Below are 21,133 nucleotides of genomic sequence, written 5' to 3' on the forward strand. Positions count from 1 at the left end.
GTTGTATAATTAATGTCTGTTATTTAAGTCACATGTATTGTTTTTTAATAGAAAGGACAGGTCTTACTTTCAGTATGCATTTCATTTCTACGTAAGACAAGATGGCAACATTTTATTTTTAAAATGAGATCTAATTTTGTCAATTTTTTTTTAACAGAGTAAAAAGAAATTTGAAAGAGAATGTAGAGAGGCAGAAAAGGCACAGCAGAGTTACGAAAGATTGGATAATGATACCAATGCAACCAAGGCAGATGTTGAAAAGGTAAGAAATAATCCAAACTAACATTGATATCAAAATAATTTACCTATGTATGGAAAAAAGTCACACATTTATATACATATTAGAATTTCCTCAAGAGATACACCGTCTCTGTGTCTAAAATATACAAATATTTGCCTACTTATTGGTTTGAGAAAGTAATGTATATTAATTTATTATAATAGTTGCATTCATAATGCAGAGGGAAGACATAGTTGCTATTAGGATTGAGTTTCTGTCTTGTTCCAAAATAAGATAGAAAGCTTCAGGGTTTGCAGATAGTGGCTGGGCAGTGTGTGTGTCAAGAATATGTGATTTTAGCTTTATTAATTCATTTTGGAAAACCAGATTCTCTTGTTGCTGATTCTGGGCCAGATGTTTTGTAACACAACTGTTAGGAGCATTAACTTTGGTACTGCTGCTGTTTAGCCACCCTGCCCCCATACCTATGCTGCTCTTTATTATCTTAGAATTTTAATAGTGCTGAAATGTTAGGATTTTGAATTATAGATGAACATCACATCATACTTTTGTATATTCTAAAGGCCCACCATTATTCTGTTTTCTTTCTTGGATTTCATGATTCTCTACAGGATCAGAATGAGAAAAAAGAAGGGAGAGGGGAATAATTTATTTCTGCCTTCCATCTTCTTTTCCAATTAAAGAAAACCCTTAAAGCCGTGTAAATTCCAGGTTACACTTACTTTAAAGGTCTTCTAAGTATAACTTGTGTTGCTTATACTCATATTTTCTACCCTCTTTTTAGTGACTTACCATACCTATAATGATAGTGAGTTCCCTGTCATTGGAAATGTACAGTCTCCAGCCGGCTGCTCATTTTCCCCCACCCCTGATTTAAGATTTTCTTATATTGACTCCACTCATCTCTCTGTTTTAGGTTTTTTGATCCAAAAAAAAAAAAAAAAAATCCAGTCTATTTTTTTCTCTGAATAGCTTTTTAGATATTTGGAACAGATTCTTTATTCTTAGATGAATTGTAATGTTGCTTCGACTATTTCACATATGTTCCAGTGACTTAAAACTGGAACAGTTTCCTCTGACGGGAAAGAATTTGAAATCCTTTACTTGGCTTGTGGTAGAAAATGAAGAGATGCAGTGATAAATGAATGTTAGAGTTCCAGATTGGAACTTGGAATATGTTTTTGTATAAAAATTGTTTGGGCATAGGATTTAGTGTCCATATTATTTATTTTATAATATTCAAATATACCATGGATAAAAGAGACTTTTATGGGCTTATATGAGATGTTGGCTACTATGTATTTCCATAGGTCTCTCATTTCTGAGTTAAGAATTAAACTTGTAAACTTAGTATTAGAAGATGGGGACCACATTTGTGGAAACTGGAATTAGAATAACAAAGTATATTCACAGTGTTCTATAGTTTACAAAGCAATGTCTTGTAAAATGCTTGGAACACTGAAAAATCGAATTTAATTCTGATTTTGTGTGTTTTCTTATTAGAACAGTTGAGAAATTTGTTTAGGTTACTCTTTAGTAAGTCTAGAATCAACAATTTGTGTTTGTATTCTAATGTTCTGATCATTGTAGATAATACTATTTTGGTTTTCTCCAAGAGATGGAAAGAATAGAACTATATTATTCTAAACAAGTATTACTTAAAGTACCTATGGTTTTGCACCAAGGTGGAAATCATTGTTGAATATGTTATCTAAAGATCACATTTTTATCATTATTTACCGTCATTACTTGCACTGTGACTTTTAGTTTCATATTTTAGTTGGATATAAATGAATCAGAGAAATGTTTTACTTTCTTAATTGTCTAAAACATTTGTGAAGGTGCCTCTGTTTCTCTTCTGATTAAAAATATATTCTTTTAGGATACAATGTAATTTATTTAGTTATTTACAATCTGATTTTGATAAGAGCAGGTTTTATTTGAATGGATTGCTACAAAGAAGTAAGGTAATTGCAATAGGGAAAAGAGGAATATTGTAATAAGGAGACCACTCTGACCATAAGATTTGCAAGCATCCATTTATATTTTAAATAGTTATTGCTTTGAAAGAGTCAGACTACTTCATGATTCTCTTGATGTCGAATGTTGGCTTCTCTGTTGAGGGGATCTAGTTATAGTATCATTTTCAGAGAAGTGAATTGCTATGAATTTGTTGTTGATAATGATTTGGTCCAATTTGCCTTTAGGCCAAACAGCAGTTGAATCTGCGTACACATATGGCTGATGAGAATAAAAATGAATATGCTGCACAGTTACAGAACTTTAATGGAGAACAACACAAGCATTTCTACGTAGTGATTCCTCAGATTTACAAGGTAAATTTTAGAAAAATTAAGTTAATGTAGTTTGAGAGAGCTAGTTTTTAAATACAAAACTTAAGTTTTAAATCAGTATGTTTTTAGATTCACTAGTTAACAAAATTAGTGATAGGAGGTTTAACTATGAATATAGGTTTGGAAAGTAAATTTTCCCTTTTATTTGTTTAGAAAATATTTAAAAGAGTGACAGAGATGGAGGGAGACCCATCTTCTATACTCTGGGTCTGACTACTTGGGCCATCCTCTGCTGCCTTCCCAGGAACATTAGTAGGAAGCTGAATTAGCAGCAGAGTAGCAGGAACTGAAACCAGCTGGCATCCTTTTTGCATTGCAAGCAGCAGCTTAACCCACTGCACCACAATACTCCCCTCTCTCTAACTTTGAAATCAGAAAATTTTCTGCATATTTATTTAGTGGTATTATTTACAGTTCACTAAAACACTACACTAATGTTTTTGAGATAAATTTTAATATGAGAGTACTCCAGAAAGTTTATGGAAAATGGAAAAAAAGGAGTTAAAGGGTAGGCAATGTGGCACAGCAGAGTAAGCTGCCACTTTGGTCACCCATATTCCATATTAGAATGCCTGGTTCAAGTCCTGGCTACTCCACTTTGGATCCAACTTCTGCTAATATGAATCCTGGGAGGCAGCAGAGTATGGCTCAAGTACTTCAGCCCCTGCCACCCACATGACAGTTCCAGCCTTTTGGTTTTGGCTTGGGTCTGGTCAAGCCCCGCTACCTTTAAAATAAAAATAAGCATTTAAAAATGAAAATATTAATTTTGGTGCAGAAAATGTGAAATATGTGCATATGAAAAAAAGTTTGTGAAAAATGTGTTTGATATAAAAATTATGTGTGGAATTAACAGTGTTTTTGCATTAAAATAATCTTACATTTTAATTCCATTTTCCCATGGGCTTTTTGAAGTATTGTTATATTGTATCAAGTATTTTGATGTGATTGTAATCTGCTCACCTTGAATTGGCATGTACCTTTTTGACACCATCCCAGGATCATTGGCATTAGTCCAGGTGGTAGAAATAAATCGTTTAAAATGTATTTGTTAGTTTGGTTCTGCCTGCTATCTTACAGGCTCTGTTTGATGCTAAATGTAATTTGGGCCTTGAACTTGCTTCTAAATTCTGTCCATCATGACTTGATAGCAGTTGCCAAAGAGCCTCAGATAAAAACTCCAGAATTTATATGAGGGTAAAACCATGTTACTGTTTTTTTCTAGAAAGAAGGGAATCTAGAGAACAGAGATTTAACAAACATGCTGAATGAAATAGTCTGTAGGAGCAGGGTTTCTGTGAAAAGAGAACTGGCATACTGTTTTCTTTATAAGCCAAGTTAGAAGAACAGAAGAAGTATAGTGAGAGCTGGTAGACTGGAGTGGGTATCAGATTCTGTTCATTTAAACCAGAGTGTCAAGCCAGCCAGTCCGCCCTCTTGTTTTTCTGGGTTCTCTGACTCAATCTTCCTATTTGAGGGAAACCTGAACTGAAAGATAAACTACTGTTTGTGATTTGGAGCCTGTTCCTTTTGTTTGGACCTTGCTATGGAGCATTCTGGCCACCTTGTGATACCAGGAATAGGTTGTCCGTGTGTAAATGCAAGTCTCAAACTTTAAAATTATTAAAGTAATTAAAGAGAAAAAGTGGTATGAAGACTATGGGAGTTGAATACTTAAACAGTGTACCTTATTCCAAGGAAAGAAAAAGGTCAGTTTTAAATAGGAAGTATCAAACATGCATTTAAATTATTGAGCTTCATGTGTCCCAGTACATTTCTTGGTAGCATGTACCAGTATTTTGAATTGTCATGATTGGATTGTATATATGTGTCACTTTGACCTGTGGCTCCTGGACACCTCTGTGTCTCCAGCTTTTTTGAGAGTCATTCTTTAAACTGTAGATTGTGGTAGGTCTGGGTACCTATTAGTCTGCAATCAACTATGGACCCTTGGTCCAGCCAGGTCTTACCAAAGTGTTCTGAACTAATTTAAAGGATTAAAAATTTCAGATTTGTATACATTATAGGCTAATGGCTTTAAAAAGCTGGTTGCTACTAGAATTGTGTCTTCAAACAAAAATACTTCTGTAAGCACAAACAAGAACTACTATGGTTAAAGAGGACCTGGCAGCTTTAGAAGTCTTGAAAATCAGTATCACCTGGCTTTAGGATGTATTAAAATCCTTAATAGATTTGTTTTCTTTCTCTTACTGTTTAGCAAGCCTTAGATTTTAAGTATTGTAAAGCTGCATAGCATTTGTTAAAAGGAACTAACAAAAAAAAGTGTAATGATTAGGATAAATAGAAATCTATATTACTTTTTGAGGAAGGGTCACTGACTGATCTTTAGAATGATAAGAAAATATTTTTTCTTTTTTTTAATTCCTGGTTATTAGCAACTACAAGAAATGGATGAACGAAGGACTATTAAGCTCAGTGAGTGTTACAGAGGATTTGCAGACTCAGAACGCAAAGTTATTCCTATCATTTCAAAATGTTTGGAAGGAATGATTCTTGCAGCAAAATCAGTTGATGAAAGGAGAGTAAGTATTATCTAGTTGTCTCTGAAAAAATGAATTTGGTTTATGTTTGCAGGTTCAGTAGTGAAATTAATTGGGAAAGAGGTGAAGTAATCTCTGTTGATTCTAAATTACATTCCATAAGAGAAATTCTTGCAATAGGTTAGACTCCTTTGGACTCTAAGGACTATTCTGAATGCTGAAGCTCTGATTCTTTTTTTTTTTTTTACTTTTTAAAAAGATTTATTTATTTATTTATTTGAAATTCAGAGTTACACACAGAGAGAAGGAGAGGCAGAGAGAGAGAGGGGTCTTCCATCTGATGGTTCACTCCCCAGTTGGCTGCAATGGCCGCGGCGAGCTGTGCTGATCCGAAAGCAGGAGCCAGGAGCTTCCTCTGGGTCTCCCACATGGGTACAGGGGCCCAAGGGCTTGGGCCATCTTCTACTGCTTTCCCAGGCCGTAGCGAAGCTCTGATTCTTTAAAAAAAAAAAAAGGCAAGATGTCTTAACCATATCTTTCTCCCTTCTAGTTTTTCATTTCTTTTTTTTAAATTATTTATTTGAAAGAATTAGAGAGAGAAAGAGCAAGAGCGAGCGAACGCTGTGACGATCTGAAGCCAGGAGCCAGAAACTTCCAGGTTTCCCACACGAGTGCAGGGGCCCAAGGACTTGGGCCATCATCTGCTGCTCTCTCAGGCCATAGCAGAGAGCTGGATTGGAAGTGGAACAGCCGGGTCTCGAACAGACGTCCATATGGGATGCTGGCGCTTCAGGCCAGGGCGTTAACCCACTGCATCACAGCGCCAGCTCCTAGTTTTTCATTTCTAGTCCAAAAGTATAACCAATCTGTGAGCTGCGTGTTACAGTTGTCTTATACTCTAGTCTAATGAGAATTTAGAGAATGATATGGTCAGATAGATGTCGTGTTGTCAGTTGTCTTGAACATAGGAGTTGGTACTTGTTCTCAGTCAAGAAACATGGTTAGTATATAGAATAATGATGGAGGGCATTATGAGGAAAGGAAACTGTTTTGTCCTTCCTCCTCTTGAGGAGATTTGTCTTATTACAATGTGTGTGTGTTTGTGTTTAAAAGATTTTTTTATTTGTTTATTTGAGAAGCAGAGCTACAGACAGAGGGAGGGAGAGAGAGAAAGGTCTTCCAGCCGCTGGTTCACTCCTCAAATGACGGCAGCTGCTAAAGCTGGGCCAATCTAAAGCCAGGAACCAAGAGCATCTCCTGGGTTTCCCACGTGGGTGCAGGAGCCCAAGCACTTGGGCATTTTTTCTGCTGCTTTCCCAGGCCATAGCGGAGAGCTGGATCAGAAGAGGAGCAGCTGAAACAGGAACCAGTACCTATATAGGATGCTGGCACCACAGATGGAGTTCCAGCCTGCTACACCACAGTGTCAGCCCCTCCATGTGTTTTTAAAAAATAAATAATATTGGCTTTTATTTTATTTGAGGGGGAGGAGAAGGGAGAGAAAGAGAAACAAAGATCTCCCATCTGCTATTTCACTGCTTGCAACATCTGGAGCGAGCCAGGCTGAAGCTGGGAGCCTGGAACTCAATCCTGGTCTCCACGTAAGTGGCAGGAACCCAACTACTTGAGCTCATTAGCAGGAAGATGGAATTGGGAGCAGGGCTGGGACTCAAACTCAGGCACTCTGATACAGTGAGTGTCCCAAGTGGTGTCTCAACTGTTGTGCCGAAGACCCATCCCTCATAATATATCTTAATTAAGGTGTAGCTGAATCTTTTATATGGTCATTCCACTCCTTAGTGAACACTGATTGAGTAACCAAAAGGCATGATGGGCAGAAACTGAGGATATGAGGAAAAAACTAGATTAGAGAACTAGTGTTTGGTGGAAGTCAAGTATGTACTACATATTTTAGTATTTGCCGCAAACCTATCAAGTAGAGATCATATAAATATTAGTGAGCATCCTTACCGTAACAACAAATATAATCCTTACTTAAATTTAAAAATGGAAAAACTATTTTTGACTTCTCGAATAATTGGAAAATATAAAGTGTGTATATACACGGGTATTTCAGAAAGCTTGTAGAGAAGTAGAATGTAAAGATAAGTTTATTTTTATGCAACAAATCTTTGAAATATATATTTTTATAATATAAATTTTCTGTGAAGTTTTTGATGACCCTTCATATGTTTCTGAATGCCCAGATCCAGGGTTATTCAATATTAATTGGGCCCCTCATCTTGCAGTCTTTTTATCCTTAGCAAATGATTGCTGAGGGTTGCATTAGTGACAGAAGTGAGGTGTGACTCTTAGCTAAATGATGGACAAAATATGCTATTAATAGAAATAGAAAAGAAGAGAGGTAGTTAGGAATGGGGAAGAATTTGTGGAGAATAAAGTATCCTGTTTGAAAATAATGATCTTAGACCGGCACCGTAGCTCACTAGGCTAATCTTCCACCTGCGGCGCTTGCACCCTGGGTTCTAGTCCCGGTTGGGGCGCCGGATTCTGTCCCGGTTGCTCCTCTTCCAGTCTAGCTCTCTGCTGTGGCCCTGGAGTGCAGTGGAGGATGGCCCAAGCGCTTGGGCCCTGCACCTGCATGGGAGACCAGGACCTTGCTTCAGATGTGCCATAGTGGCCATTTGGGGGGTGAACCAATGGAAAGAAGACCTTTCTCTCTCTTTCTCACTGTCTAACTCTGCCTGTCAAAAAAAAGAAAATAATGAGCTTAAAGTGTCAATAAAATATTCAGTTAGAGGTATGTATGTCTTGAAACAATATGTAATTTTCATGTGAGGTTTTAAGCTTTAGTTGAATTATCATAAATTTTGCATTTCCAAATATGCTTTTTACATTGCTTATAAGATTTTTTTCCTATTGAAATGTTAACATTCCACAATGTAAATTTAATGTATTTTTATGTATCCTTTTCCCTGTTGGATGAATAAAAGCCTTTCTGCTCCTCTCTTACTCTTTAATGATTAGATGCTCTTTCTTTATTCCCGTGACCAGAATCTTTGTATACAAACATCCTTTAAAGCAAAAAGCCTATTTCCTTCAGAAGTTCTCAGGGTTTATGCTTTATAATAATTTTTCTATATATTCTTTTTGTCAGTTTAGCCTTTCTTATCAGTAACTATCAGTAAATAGTTTTCAGTTGAATTTCAGGGGATATGGTAAATTAAGTGGTGATTTATAAGTGTAGTAGTTTTTCTATAGGGTTTGAAATATTTATTAAAAATTCACAAGAAAAATTACTTTAAACATTAAATAATTACTTCAGAATTATTTCTTTAAAGTTTTGTTTTCTTGCACTGATTAAAGTTTTGAAAGCTAATGTATTATGAACAAATGAATTGGTTTTAAAAATTTCTGTTCTTGTTTGTAGGACTCTCAAATGGTGGTAGACTCCTTCAAGTCTGGTTTTGAACCTCCAGGAGACTTTCCATTTGAAGATTACAGTCAACATATTTATAGAACCATTTCTGATGGGACTATCAGTGCATCCAGACAGGAAGGTGGGAAGGTAGATGCCAAAACCACAGTGGGAAAAGCCAAGGGCAAATTGTGGCTCTTTGGAAAGAAGCCAAAGGTAAAAAATCATAAAATTCCTATACGCTATTTCAGGTTTCTTTAGTGTATCAATGTAGGTATTGAATGGTTAATGATTTACTACTAATGAAGAATAAACATTTTCAGTTTGGAAGATTTGAACTTATACTTATTAGGAAATGGATTTTTATGCCTTAAGTAAAAATGAGATCTGGATTTAACATTTGACCACTGCTTGGTTGTAATGAGTAAAAATATTGAGTAGTCCCTATGCAGTTAAGTGTTATACTTTGAAATTTACTTTGTATATAATTTCTACCAGAATTTCTAAGGAAACATGTGGTCGACTGAAAGACCACTAAAATTATAATTCTCATTGGAATAAATGTTTGACCACCACAATAATAAATGTCAGATTAGGTCTTACAGATCATACTAATAAAATTATTTATTATCCATATGAGTTTTTAATGGGAAGGGCTTAGTGTTCTTGATTAATTGAAGTTTTAAAAATTTCTGGTTTGCCAAGAGAATCTCACTTTTTGTTAGAATCTATCTTTTGATATGTCATTTAATTTAGATATACAAATCCAGCTAGCCAGGTTAGCAAAATGGAGTAGAGGAATGCTTTGTCTTTCACTAATAATTTAGTGATTGCAGTAGTGTCCTATCTGTGAGAAGATACATCCTTTAAAAAATTATTTATTTATTTATTTATTTATTTGAAAGGCAGAGTTACAGAGAGAGAGAGGGAGTGACAGAGATCTTCCATCTGCTGGATCACTCCTCAGATGGCCACACTGGCCAGGGCTGGGCCAGGCCGAAGACAGGAGCCAGGAATTTCCTTCCAGGTCTCCCACGTGGGTAGCAGGGGCCTAAACACTTGGGCCATCTTTCTCTGGTTTTCCGAGGCTATTAGCAGGGAACTGGATCAGAAGTGGAACAGCAAGGACATGAACCAATGCTCTTTGGGATGCTGGCATTGTGGCGGCGGCTTTGCCTGTTACACAGTGCTAGCCCCAGATATATAGTTTTAAACTGCAATGTTATATTTATTAGAATATGTTCTACTTAATTCATCTTTTTGATTCTGTCATGAGTGTGGATGAAATTTAACTCAAATTACAATATACCTATAATTATCTTTACCAGCACAATTATAATTAACTCAGCTTTTATTCATACTTTCAATTTTGTCTCAAGAAGTTGAGAGGTAAGATCTTTTTTGGCTAGATCAGAGTATAGCTCTTAGAAATACAAGGAATTTTGGGATTTTAAAAAAAAGAGACACATGAAATAAGAATGTATTAGAAAAACTGAGAAGAAAGCCTATAATAAATTATTTTTGCTTATTTGTGTTAATAATCAATTATACCTTAAATATTTTATTGTGACATTTAGATAACTAGCTATAGCTAATGCCTTTATCTCTTGACAAGTACAGGTTAAGAATAACTAGGAATTCGTGATGATGCTAATATTTTAGAAATCAGAAAATATTTTTTAATCTAGGTCATGTTGCTCTCTAACATAGTTTGTGTATTTTATATTTTTAATCTGTCATCTTATAAAGGTGATCACGTGAAATTAAACATTTTTAAAGGTAAATTTGACTTTTCAAAATGATAGTTTTGGACAAAACTGTTTAATATTTCTATAGAATACTTTATTTGAGGATATTTTGTGAAAAATATGTTACCAAAAATAGAGATTTCATTTAGGGCAAAGCAATGCACATTTGGCTTATTGATTCCTTTCTTTATTTCCATATTAGCCACAGTCCCCACCCTTAACCCCTACTAGTTTATTCACATCCAGTACTCCTAATGGGTCCCAGTTTCTCACATTCTCCATTGAGCCCGTGCATTATTGTATGAATGAAATAAAAACAGGGAAGCCCAGAATTCCTTCTTTCAGAAGCCTCAAAAGAGGGGTAAGTTAATAATGGATTAAAATGCATGATGGCCTATTGTGTGTGTAGTGTGGCTTTTAATACTCTCCACCCTCATTATAAGGCTCTCTCCTGGAAATATATAGTTTAAAACCACCACAGAATTGAGTATAGCTGCCCTAAGTTAAAATCAACTCCTCTTTATACATTTGAAAATACTCAACCATAAAAAAATGGTATTATAAAGAGGGTGCTGGGTACAATCATATTTAGCTATTTTTTTTGTTTATGTGAAATCATATGTCCACCATTGTCTTGTAATGTATTTACATTTTTAAGACTTTCAGTAATTTGTCACCAGAGTTACTCTTGTAATAATTTGTCACTAATGCTGACTTCACCTGCCAATTTTAGAACATATTATTTTGTTGACAATAAAATGTCCAGGTCAATTTTAATTGCCCTGCTTACTTTCAAAAGCATTAAGCACAATTTCCAATAAATAAGAAAATGATAGGCATATCAAATATAAAGATTGTTTATAAGTCAAACTAAGATAATATGTTAGAAGGTATTTTGTAAATTGTAAAGCCCATAAATACTAAATAATATTGAATAATGTTTACATAACATAATTTGTTTTCTTGAATTAAAGGTAAATAATTTTTGTCAATTTCCCTGTATTTTTTTGTTGGCCAGCCTTTGGTATTTACTTACTTAAAAAGCTAATACAGTATTAAGCTTTTCCTTAACAACAACTATTATCCTAGTGGTAAATAAATTAGTCTTATTCCATTATGTTAGGCTAATTTTTCTTGTTTGGTTTTAAGGGTATTCTTTTGATAACTGTAGCCCATAGTTCAGACACATCTATAATAATGGTTTGGATGTTATAAAACATAGTGTAAAAAACCTATTGATGAAAAATCAGTCTTAGCAGTTTGGTTTTAAAATTAAGTTTAATCATTAACAGTAATATGCTAAAATTGGATTCTTCTTCCTTTTCTTTTCTTTGCTCCCCTGTTTTCTTTGGTCCTTTAAAAATTAAAAGTAATAATTATTATTTATTTGAAAGACAGAGATATAGAAAGAGAGATCTTGTATCTGTTCACTCCCCAAATACCCACAACAATGGAGATGGACCAAGCTGAAGCCAGAAATCCAAAACTCAATCTGGGTTTTCCACATAGGTGGTAGGGACCCAGGTATTTGAGCTATCACCTGCTATCTCCCAAGATCTTCATTAGCAGGAAGCTCTATTGGAAGTGGATCTAGGAATGGATCACAGGCACTCCATTATGGAGTGTAGGCATTATAAAGTGGTCTCCCGATCTCTGTGCCATGCTCACCCCTATTCTGTAGCCCTTTCTAATCTCAGATTACATTTTAGCCACCTGTGGAGCAAGACATCTTCATTTAAGGCAAGATTACATTTTTATCTACATTTCCATTATAACAGTATGACAGACTTCACTGACATCAATAATGCGGTAGAAATGTCCCAGCCCCAGTGTATTATGTCCCTTTTGAATTTCCTTTTTTGCTTTTTAAGAACTTTGCATTTGCCTTGCCTAATTCTATATAAATGGGTCATGTAACAGGTAATTAATAGCATTTTGACAATCCCTGTGGATAAACTTGTGTTACTTACAAGACTGCCTGTCGTTACTTTTAAAGCCTTTAACACTTTTTTGAAAGACTCCAAAAAATCATATTTGAGATTTTTATTCCTGAGATATGAGGGTAGAATTTCTGTGTTGCTTCTCTGTGATGATTTAGATCATACTAAACATAATGTTTTTACATAAATCATAAGAAATTACTATTTAGTAGCTATGTTTTTGTAATCATTTTTATATCCTTCGTATTGAGTCTACCAGGCCTAGTTGAAGTACTCTACACAGTATAGTCACAGAGATAGGAAGTTAAGTATAATTCCATGAAAAATCTTAGGTGATTAGAGCTGTGAGACCTATAGAAACTTAAACATGTGACATCTTTATTAAAAGTTTGTAAGTAAAATTTTATACCTATAGGACTTAAAGCTGTTTGCTTAATCATTATGTTTTAAAATTCATACATTGTTTTTACAGGGCTCAGTTTTAGAAGGCTAAAATCCTCTCTTAGTTTTATTATTATAGTTTTCATGCTAAAGAAGAAAGTAGTATGTAAAATAGAAAATGTGACAAGCAGTCCAGCTGGAGATTAGAGGAGAAACGGGGGGAAAGTGGATTACAAGATAAGGGGTTGGGAAATTTCTTTCTGCTTTGAGTGGTATTTGGTAGTTATGAGATACAGTTTCAAAGTTAACCCATAGAGAGATTTTCCTGTCACTTCAGAATTTCCTCCATATTGAAAATCCAAAAAGAAGAAAGTTACCTCTTTAATAAGCCAGTTTTATGTGTTTTTACATGGACTTAAAAAGAGTTTTTCTGTCAGGCTTACAAAATATCTTAAAGTGTCTTAAAACTGATGAGTTGTAGAAGTCAATTCAGAAACCTGAGCTATCTTTGTTGGACACTGATTTTCTGAAATGCATTTTCAGAAATGGGATTTTTTTTGCATTTTTCAAAGAAAAACTGGTATAGGTAGTTACCAGGACCAGTGAGCATTGAGAAATATGCTATTAAAACAGTGTTTTTGAGTTTTACCATGGTACCAGCAAACCTTTTCCAAGGGAAAAGGGCCTGTAATTTCCTTTTGTCTTTTGTGACATCAGATTCTATTAATGGAAACTTGAGGGTATACCCAAACCTGACTACTTAATATGCAAATTAGTCACTTTTACTCTGTGATGCCTTCTTTTGAGCATCATTGGATGGTCTTTTTTGGTTTGTTTTTACGATTTTTTTTTTTTTTATTTGAAAGGCAAAGATACAGAGACAGAGGGAGAGACAGAAATAGAGGTCTTCCATCTTCTGGTTTACTTCCCAAATGGCCTCAACAGCCAGGGCTGGGCCAGGCTGAAGCCAGGAGCTTCTTCCAGGTCTCCCACATGGGTGCAGAGGCCCAAGCACTTGGAAAGCTGCTGCTTTCCCAGGCACATTAGCAGATAACTGGATGGAAGGTGCAATAGCCTGTACTGGAACATGCACCAATATGGGGTACTAGTGTTGTGAGTGGAGGCTTTACCTCCCACACCACAGCACCGGCCCCTGGATGCTCTTTTTCAAAAGTAATTGGGTATCTCATGATAATAAGTCTATGTTTTCTGTCTAAATTGTTTATGACCTTATAGACTGCCAGATCAATTTATAAACTTTTGTCTATCCAGGGTACGGTTTTAGGAATTTGGCCTAACTTAAAATAAAATTATTCCTAATAGTTTTTATTACTTAACTGATTTCCTTTTCGTCTCTCCTGTATTTATTAAGGTATAGTGAGAATGTGAAGTTTTCTAGTTTATAGGCATTTTTTTGCATTGAATGTTCATTACTTTAAAAAATACACAGGGTATTTTTTAAAAAGATTTTTTTTTTTTTTTGACAGGCAGAGTGGACAGTGAGAGAGAGAGAGACAGAGAGAAAGGTCTTCCTTTTGCCGTTGGTTCACCCTCCAATGGCCGCCGCGGTAGCGCGCTGCGGCCGGCGCACCGCGCTGTTCCGATGGCACGAGCCAGGTGCTTCTCCTGGTCTCCCATGGGGTGCAGGACCCAAGGACTTGGGCCATCCTCCACTGCACTCCCTAGCCACAGCAGAGAGCTGGCCTGGAAGAGGGGCAACCGGGACAGGATCGGTGCCCCGACCGGGACTAGAACCCGGTGTGCCGGCGCCGCAAGGCGGAGGATTAGCCTAGTGAGCCGCGGCGCCGGCAAAAAGATTTATTTTAATTATTTGAAAGACAGAATTACAGAGAGAGGTGGGGGGGGGGGTCTTTCACCCGCTGGTTCACTACCCAAATGGACGCAATGGCCAGAACTGAGCTGATCCAAAGCCAGGAGCCAGGAGCTTCTTATGGGTCTCCCACATGGGTGCAGGGATCCAAGGACTTGGATCATCTTCTACTGCTTTCCAGGGCCATAGCAGAGAGCTGGATCAGAAATGGAGCAGCTGGGACTCAAACTGGCGCTGCAGGCCAGGGCTTTAACCTGCTGCACCACAGTGCTGGCCCCCAAAATATTCTAATATTCTAAGTGACAGTAAAGCTAGGATTAGCTAAAAATGGGAACATTTGCTATTTCAGCTATAATTATCTTATCTGAAAGATATTAATATAAAAACCAGAAAAATCACATAGAAACTTAGCTACTGAAAATCATACAAGATGTCAAGTTCAAATACTTTAAATATTTTGTTTCTTGTCCTGTATATAATTTTGTTTAATAGCATTTTAAAGAAGACTTTCTTTAAATCTTTTTATCTCCTCATCAACCATTTTTTTCTTGGGAAAATAAAATGTGGTTTTTATTTCTTGAAACTGCTGACAGTCTAAAGAATGTTAAGCTTAGTTTGGAAAGATAATGAATAGCAAATGTCATCTTTTCTTACCTTCCTAACCATTAATCTGTATGGCCAACTCATTAGAGATAAGGGGTAGATATTTTTGTCATATATATTTATTAAAATTCATTCTTATTTTTATGTGAAATTCTATCTGACTTCTCCCCACTACCTTGTCTTGAAACACCATCATTTAGCAAATAGGGAAAATAACTTTTTTAGAGACTGTAAACCATTTGTGGTGAATATAAGGATAAATTTTGTAAAGCTCAGTGCATTTTCTGGGTCACTGTGTGTGTGTATTTGTGTGTGCGCATGTGTGTATATGTGTATCTGGGATGCTAAACAGATGCCATGCCAGTTGTAGAAGGCTTAATAGCCATAAACTGTGGGAGATATGTGTGTATATAAATATTTACCTCTAGTATCTGTACACTCATTGGTCTCTTCAGACTCTGTGTCATTTCATATTTTCAGAAAGAATAACAATCAGTTTTCTAAAGTTGCAACCATGCTTTTAGTGTTTTTTCAAGTGTATACAGATTTCAGAATAAAAATTGAAAAACAGCAAAATTCAACCTATAATTTTTCATCTGTTAGGAAATATGTGTAGAAGACGTGAATCTGGGAAACTCACTGATTATTTTGATGATAACGTGTTTTCAATGAGCCTGTGCATTTTAAGAAATTCTTAAAACTAAAGATGTTAACTTTCACCTAACCATGAGATACTTAAGTTCAAAACAGTATTTGAACTATAAGAATTTAGATAATGGTGTTTTCTTTAATGCCCTGGGAAAGAACATTCTATTTTTTAATATTTCACATAAGATTCCTTTTTAAATGATTAATACTAGATCTAATTTTATGTTTGGCTTTTCAAATATTAGTACTTTGAGTACGAAGAGCTTAAAAGTAAATTTCACTTACACAAAAATTCTCTTTAAAAGAAAATGGATGATTACTGATAGAATGAATACTATTTAATTTTGAGTTTTAATTAAACTTAGAAAATATCTGCCCATTATCATCGGTGTATGCTTTTTTTTTTTTAAGTAATTCACTTTCCCAAAATGTGCTTACAGTTGTTTTTCTGGCATATTTGTTTGGATTGTGAAATGTACAGTATTTATTTAATATTGTAAAAAATTATAGATTATTGCATCTTCTGTATTATGGTTTCATGTGAATAATTTACCATTTCTTTCTGTTTTCCATTGAACTATTCAGTGGTCGGTGAAGATGGTAAGCCTTATGTGCTGATCTATATACTGTGCCAACATTAAGTAATCTCAAAACATTGTTTTGTTAATTCAAAACAAATGGTAAAGTACATCTCACATTTTGTGTGTGTTTTTTCTTTTTATAATTTAATCTGTAGTCCAGCATATGCCAGTACTCTCAATGTCATAAGACTAAAAAAATAATGTGGTTAACTGTCATCAACCCATTAAGTTATAAATGTTATTGGGTGGAGTTCATGTCGTGTTACAGAGGGAGAATAAAATTATGGTTAAATATTTTAAAAGTACATAGTAGAGCAAAAGTTCATGTTTTTATGAAGAAGAAAAATTTAGCTAAAATCATTTTTAGTACCCTTTGGAAAGATCATATGAAGCTGATTTTCAGTGTCTGACAAGAACTCTGTTAGATTCTTCCAAAAACAAAGAAAGAAAAGTTTTAGTGCTCTGTTCTTCTGAACTACTGAAGGGGAATAGAAGCACATGTGATGTAAATATTTGTGTGTGTGTGTGTGTGTGTGTGTTCCATTTGACATTTATTTCAAACAAATTAATTGAGCTACATTATGAGGAGATAACCCAAAAATTACTGGGAGCTTATATAGGAGCTATACCAAATAACTTGCAGGAAATAAACTAATCTTTTTTAGCCTTTTGTAAATTCTCATGTAGTAAGTGAATTAACTACTAAATTTAAAGGAACTTTGTACAGGAAATTTCGTGATTAGTTTATCTAGGGCAGACTTGGTTGGTTGATAGTCTTATTCCTGGTGACTGAAAGTTGAAAAAACAAAAGCTACTTGGAAAAGACGCCCTACTTTTTGTTGGCAAGCATGTTAGATGTCCATAATTGCAGGCCACTGGGAAAAGATAGTGGGGATTGTATTATTAATTAAATGTTTAATTTGATCATGGCTCATCTTAAAAGTGAATTTTCTTTTTTAAAAAAGTAAGAAATCTTATAGTTGGTGAAATAAACAATTTAGCATGTTTTAGGTTTAAGTGACAAGGATGCATTTATTTTGGGAGCTAATTTCAATAATGCTTTAAAAAGTTGAACTATACTCATATTCTTAAAATAACCATTTTTGCAAAGAAAAACGAAGATATTAGTTTTTGGAGTATATAAAGTAATATTAGGTTTATATTAAATGGATTGAATAGTTGTTAATTAATGAGTTCTGTTCTAATAACTTAGCTAAAGTAACAGTGACTGAAATATTTAAAAGGAAAAAGATCACTTCAATCAGAAATTTACATCTAAATGCTAGCACTTTCTCTTAAATGATATTGTTTTTTGAATATCAAAACATCTAAATTTTCAGACATCAAACATCTTTCCTACAGATGAAATATGTCTTTGGATTATATCATTCCTTTAGGAAATAAGATATTACTTGGATTAGCAAAGGATAATTGAGCATATCCTCTTTCTACAAATACAATTTCTCCTCACTTGGTAGTTCTGCATTTTTTTTTAAAGATTTATTTATTTACTTGCAAGTCAGAGTTAGAGAGAGCGCGCGCTCGCGTGAGCGAGCCAGGAGCCTCTTCTGGTTCTCCCATGTGGGTACAGGGGCCCAAGGACTTGGGCCATCTTCTGCTGTTTTCCTAGGCCATAGCAGAGAACTGGATTGGAAGTAGAATAGCCGGGTCTTGAACCGGCGCCCATATGGGATGCCAGCACTTCAGGCCAGGGCGTTAACTCGCTGTGCCACAGTGCCGGCCCCTATATTTTGTTTTTTAATGATCACGTGTGTTTTGATCCTCAAGAATGGTTAATTAAGTGTAATCATTTAAAAGCTATATGTAGTATTATAGTTCATTAATAAGATTTTCTTTATGAGGTAAGTTGCTACTTAGTTATATAAACTCTTCATTTTTTTTTTTTTTTTTTTTTTTTTAAATTTTTGACAGAGTGGACAGTGAGAGAGAGACAGAGAGAAAGGTCTTCCTTTTGCCGTTGGTTCACCCTCCAATGGCCGCCGCGGTAGCGCGCTGCGGCCGGCGCACCGCGCTGTTCCGATGGCAGGAGCCAGGTGCTTCTCCTGGTCTCCCATGGGGTGCAGGGCCCAAGCACTTGGGCCATCCTCCACTGCACTCCCTGGCCACAGCAGAGAGCTGGCCTGGAAGAGGGGCAACCGGGACAGGATCGGTGCCCCGACCGGGACTAGAACCCGGTGTGCCGGCGCCGCTAGGCGGAGGATTAGCCTTTTGAGCCGCGGCGCCGGCAACTCTTCATATTTTTAGTTTGAACATTTGTAACATTCTGAGTATCATGTCAATGGGTTTGATTTTGGAATGTGGTGATAATAAAATAACTTGTATAGATGAAAAATGTTATGTGTTTCCATTTTGTTGTTGTTGCTGTAAGAAGGTTCGTATGTATCCATTTTACTCTGCCAAGGCCTGAAAATGATGTGTTATTAGTCACTACTAGTTATCTGTATCTGGTGGTATTTTTGCCTATTCTGTTTTGTGGTTTTATAAAATGACTGAAATTTGAGCTCTTTCTTCAGTAGACTTGTTTTCATTAATCTACACATGTAGATTTCTCTTTTTTGAAAGAAGTTGTTTGAAGCAGATTTGAAATTAACCTTAAAATTGGTGTATTAATTTTATAGCATGTAAACTTAAAAAATAAAATTCCCTGAAAATGTCTTTTATAGTGATTTAGACTCTTTTTTTCAGGGCCCAGCACTAGAAGATTTCAGTCATCTGCCACCAGAACAGAGACGTAAAAAACTACAGCAGCGCATTGATGAACTTAACAGAGAACTACAGAAAGAATCCGACCAAAAGTATTATTCCTTGAAGTCCCATCTATCATTATTTATTTTAGGATCTAAATGTGTTTAAGTGTGTTGTATAAAAAGTTTCAAAACCATATCCCTAATTGAGAGAAAAATATACTCCTAAACTGTAAAGTGTTACCATGTCATAGGTAAAAAATGTAATACTAGAGAATTTCTGTGGTCACAGATTTTTATTGGATTCTCATAATTATGCCTTCCATAAATTTGCAAAATAGTTTGATGATTCATTCATTGACATTAAGCATCTCTTAAACTTTGATAAATTTTCCTTTTGCTTTAGAATACAAATTGAATTTAATATCAACCTTGGGCAATAATTATTTTGTTTGCTTCAAAGCATGTTGTCAGATAGTGTTGGATTACTTACAGCCTTATATTTTTCACATTTAATTTTTTTTTCTGGGGCTGGTGTGGCAGTGTAGTGGGTAAGGCCACCCACTATGATGCTGGCATCCCATGAAGGTATCAGTTTGTGCCCTGGCTGCTCCACTTCCAATCCAGCTCCCCCCAGTGGCCTAGGAAAAGCAGCAGAGTGGAAGATGGCCCAAGTGTTTGGGCCCCTGCTACTCACGTGGGAGACCTGGGTGAATCTCCTAGCTCCTGGCTTTGACCTGTCCCAGTGTTGGCCGTTGTGGCTGTCTGGGGACTGAACCAGCAGATGAAAGATCTCTCTCTCTCTCTTTTCTTTCTCTGTTGCTGTAACTCAGACTTTCAAAATAAATAAATAAATCTTCCAAAAAATTTTTTCTTTACAAAAACTTTCCTTGAGTTTTTTTTTTTTTTTTTTTTTTTTTACAGGCAGAGTGGACAGTGAGAGAGAGAGAGACAGAGAGAAAGGTCTTCCTTTGCCGTTGGTTCTCCCTCCAGTGGCCGCTGTGGCTGGCGCACTGTGGCCGGCGCACCGCGCTGATCTGATGGCAGGAGCCAGGTGCTTCTCCTGGTCTCCCATGGGGTGCAGGGCCCAAGCACTTGGGCCATCCTCCACTGCACTCCCTGGCCACAGCAGAGAGCTGGCCTGGAAGAGGGGCAACCGGGATAGAATCCAGCGCCCTGACTGGGATTAGTTTGTTTTTAAAAATGGGCATAGAGTAGCTCTTTGTGATGAGTTACAATGAATTGACAGCTTGCTATCTCTACACTAAAGAAAACTCTAGCATGAGAGATTGAAGGTTTTTATTTTTTTAAATGTGTTTTCTCTATTTGATAGAATGATAGTGAGAGAGGAGAGATAGAGAAAGAGCTCCTTCATCCATTGGTTCACTCTTCAAATGGCTACAATGGCGAGTATTGGATCAGATCGAAGCTGGGATCCAGGAACTCTATCCTGATCTCCTAAGTGGATGGCAAGTGCCCAAGCACTTGGGTCATCTTCTATTGCCTTTCTGGGCACATTAGCAGGAAGTTGGGTTGGAAGTGGAACAACAGGGATTTGAACTGGGACTCGGATATAGGATGCTGGCATCAAGCAGTGGCTGTAATCTGCTGCACCACAGTGCCAGCCCCTCAATTGTCACAGTAGTTATGGTCTATAAGGTCACTATGAGCACAGTATAATTATTTTTAAGATTTATTTATTTATTTATTTATTTATTTTAAAGGCCAGAGTTACAGAGAGGGAGAGAGAGCGAGAGAGATCTTCCATCTGCTGTTTTATTCCCCAAATGGCCACAATGGCCAGAGCTGGGCTGATCAGGAGCCAGGAGCTTCCCAGGTCTCCCATGTGCCTTCAGGGGCCCAAGCGCTTAGGCCTTCTTCTACTGTTTTTCCAGGCAGTAGTGGAGAACTGGATTGGAAGTGGAGCAGCCGATACTCGAACTGGCGCCCATATGGGATGCCGGTGCTGCAGGCCAGGGGTTTAACCCGCTGTGCCCGCTTTACTTAATACATGCTTACACTCTGCTGATAGCAGTGTGATTCATGTCTGAACAAAGCCTGTCTGATACACGTATTCTCCATAAGTAACATTACAGCGTTCTCACGCTTAGAAAGACTAGACAGCACTTCAGCACTGTGATTATGGGCCATTTTAAACACCAGGATCACCAATATAAGCACAAAAAATAAGGCACAGAAAATATGAAAAACGTAACACTAA

The 21,133-nt window shown here is 36.3% G+C and overlaps 1 protein-coding gene across 2 annotated transcripts in view; it reads left to right on the plus strand.

The window, feature by feature from the left end:
- Window positions 1–21,133, plus strand: part of FNBP1L (formin binding protein 1 like) — a 125,242-nt gene that overhangs the window by 88,535 nt on the left and 15,574 nt on the right. For both annotated transcript variants that reach the window (XM_062191749.1, XM_062191750.1), the window contains exons 6-10: window positions 158–262; window positions 2,449–2,577; window positions 4,992–5,138; window positions 8,488–8,691; window positions 18,914–19,023. In XM_062191749.1, the coding sequence (XP_062047733.1) occupies window positions 158–262; window positions 2,449–2,577; window positions 4,992–5,138; window positions 8,488–8,691; window positions 18,914–19,023 (695 nt within the window). The remainder of the gene's footprint in view (window positions 1–157; window positions 263–2,448; window positions 2,578–4,991; window positions 5,139–8,487; window positions 8,692–18,913; window positions 19,024–21,133) is intronic.

Source organism: Lepus europaeus, chromosome 5 (genome assembly GCF_033115175.1).
Source record: "Lepus europaeus isolate LE1 chromosome 5, mLepTim1.pri, whole genome shotgun sequence".
NCBI lineage: Eukaryota > Metazoa > Chordata > Mammalia > Lagomorpha > Leporidae > Lepus > Lepus europaeus.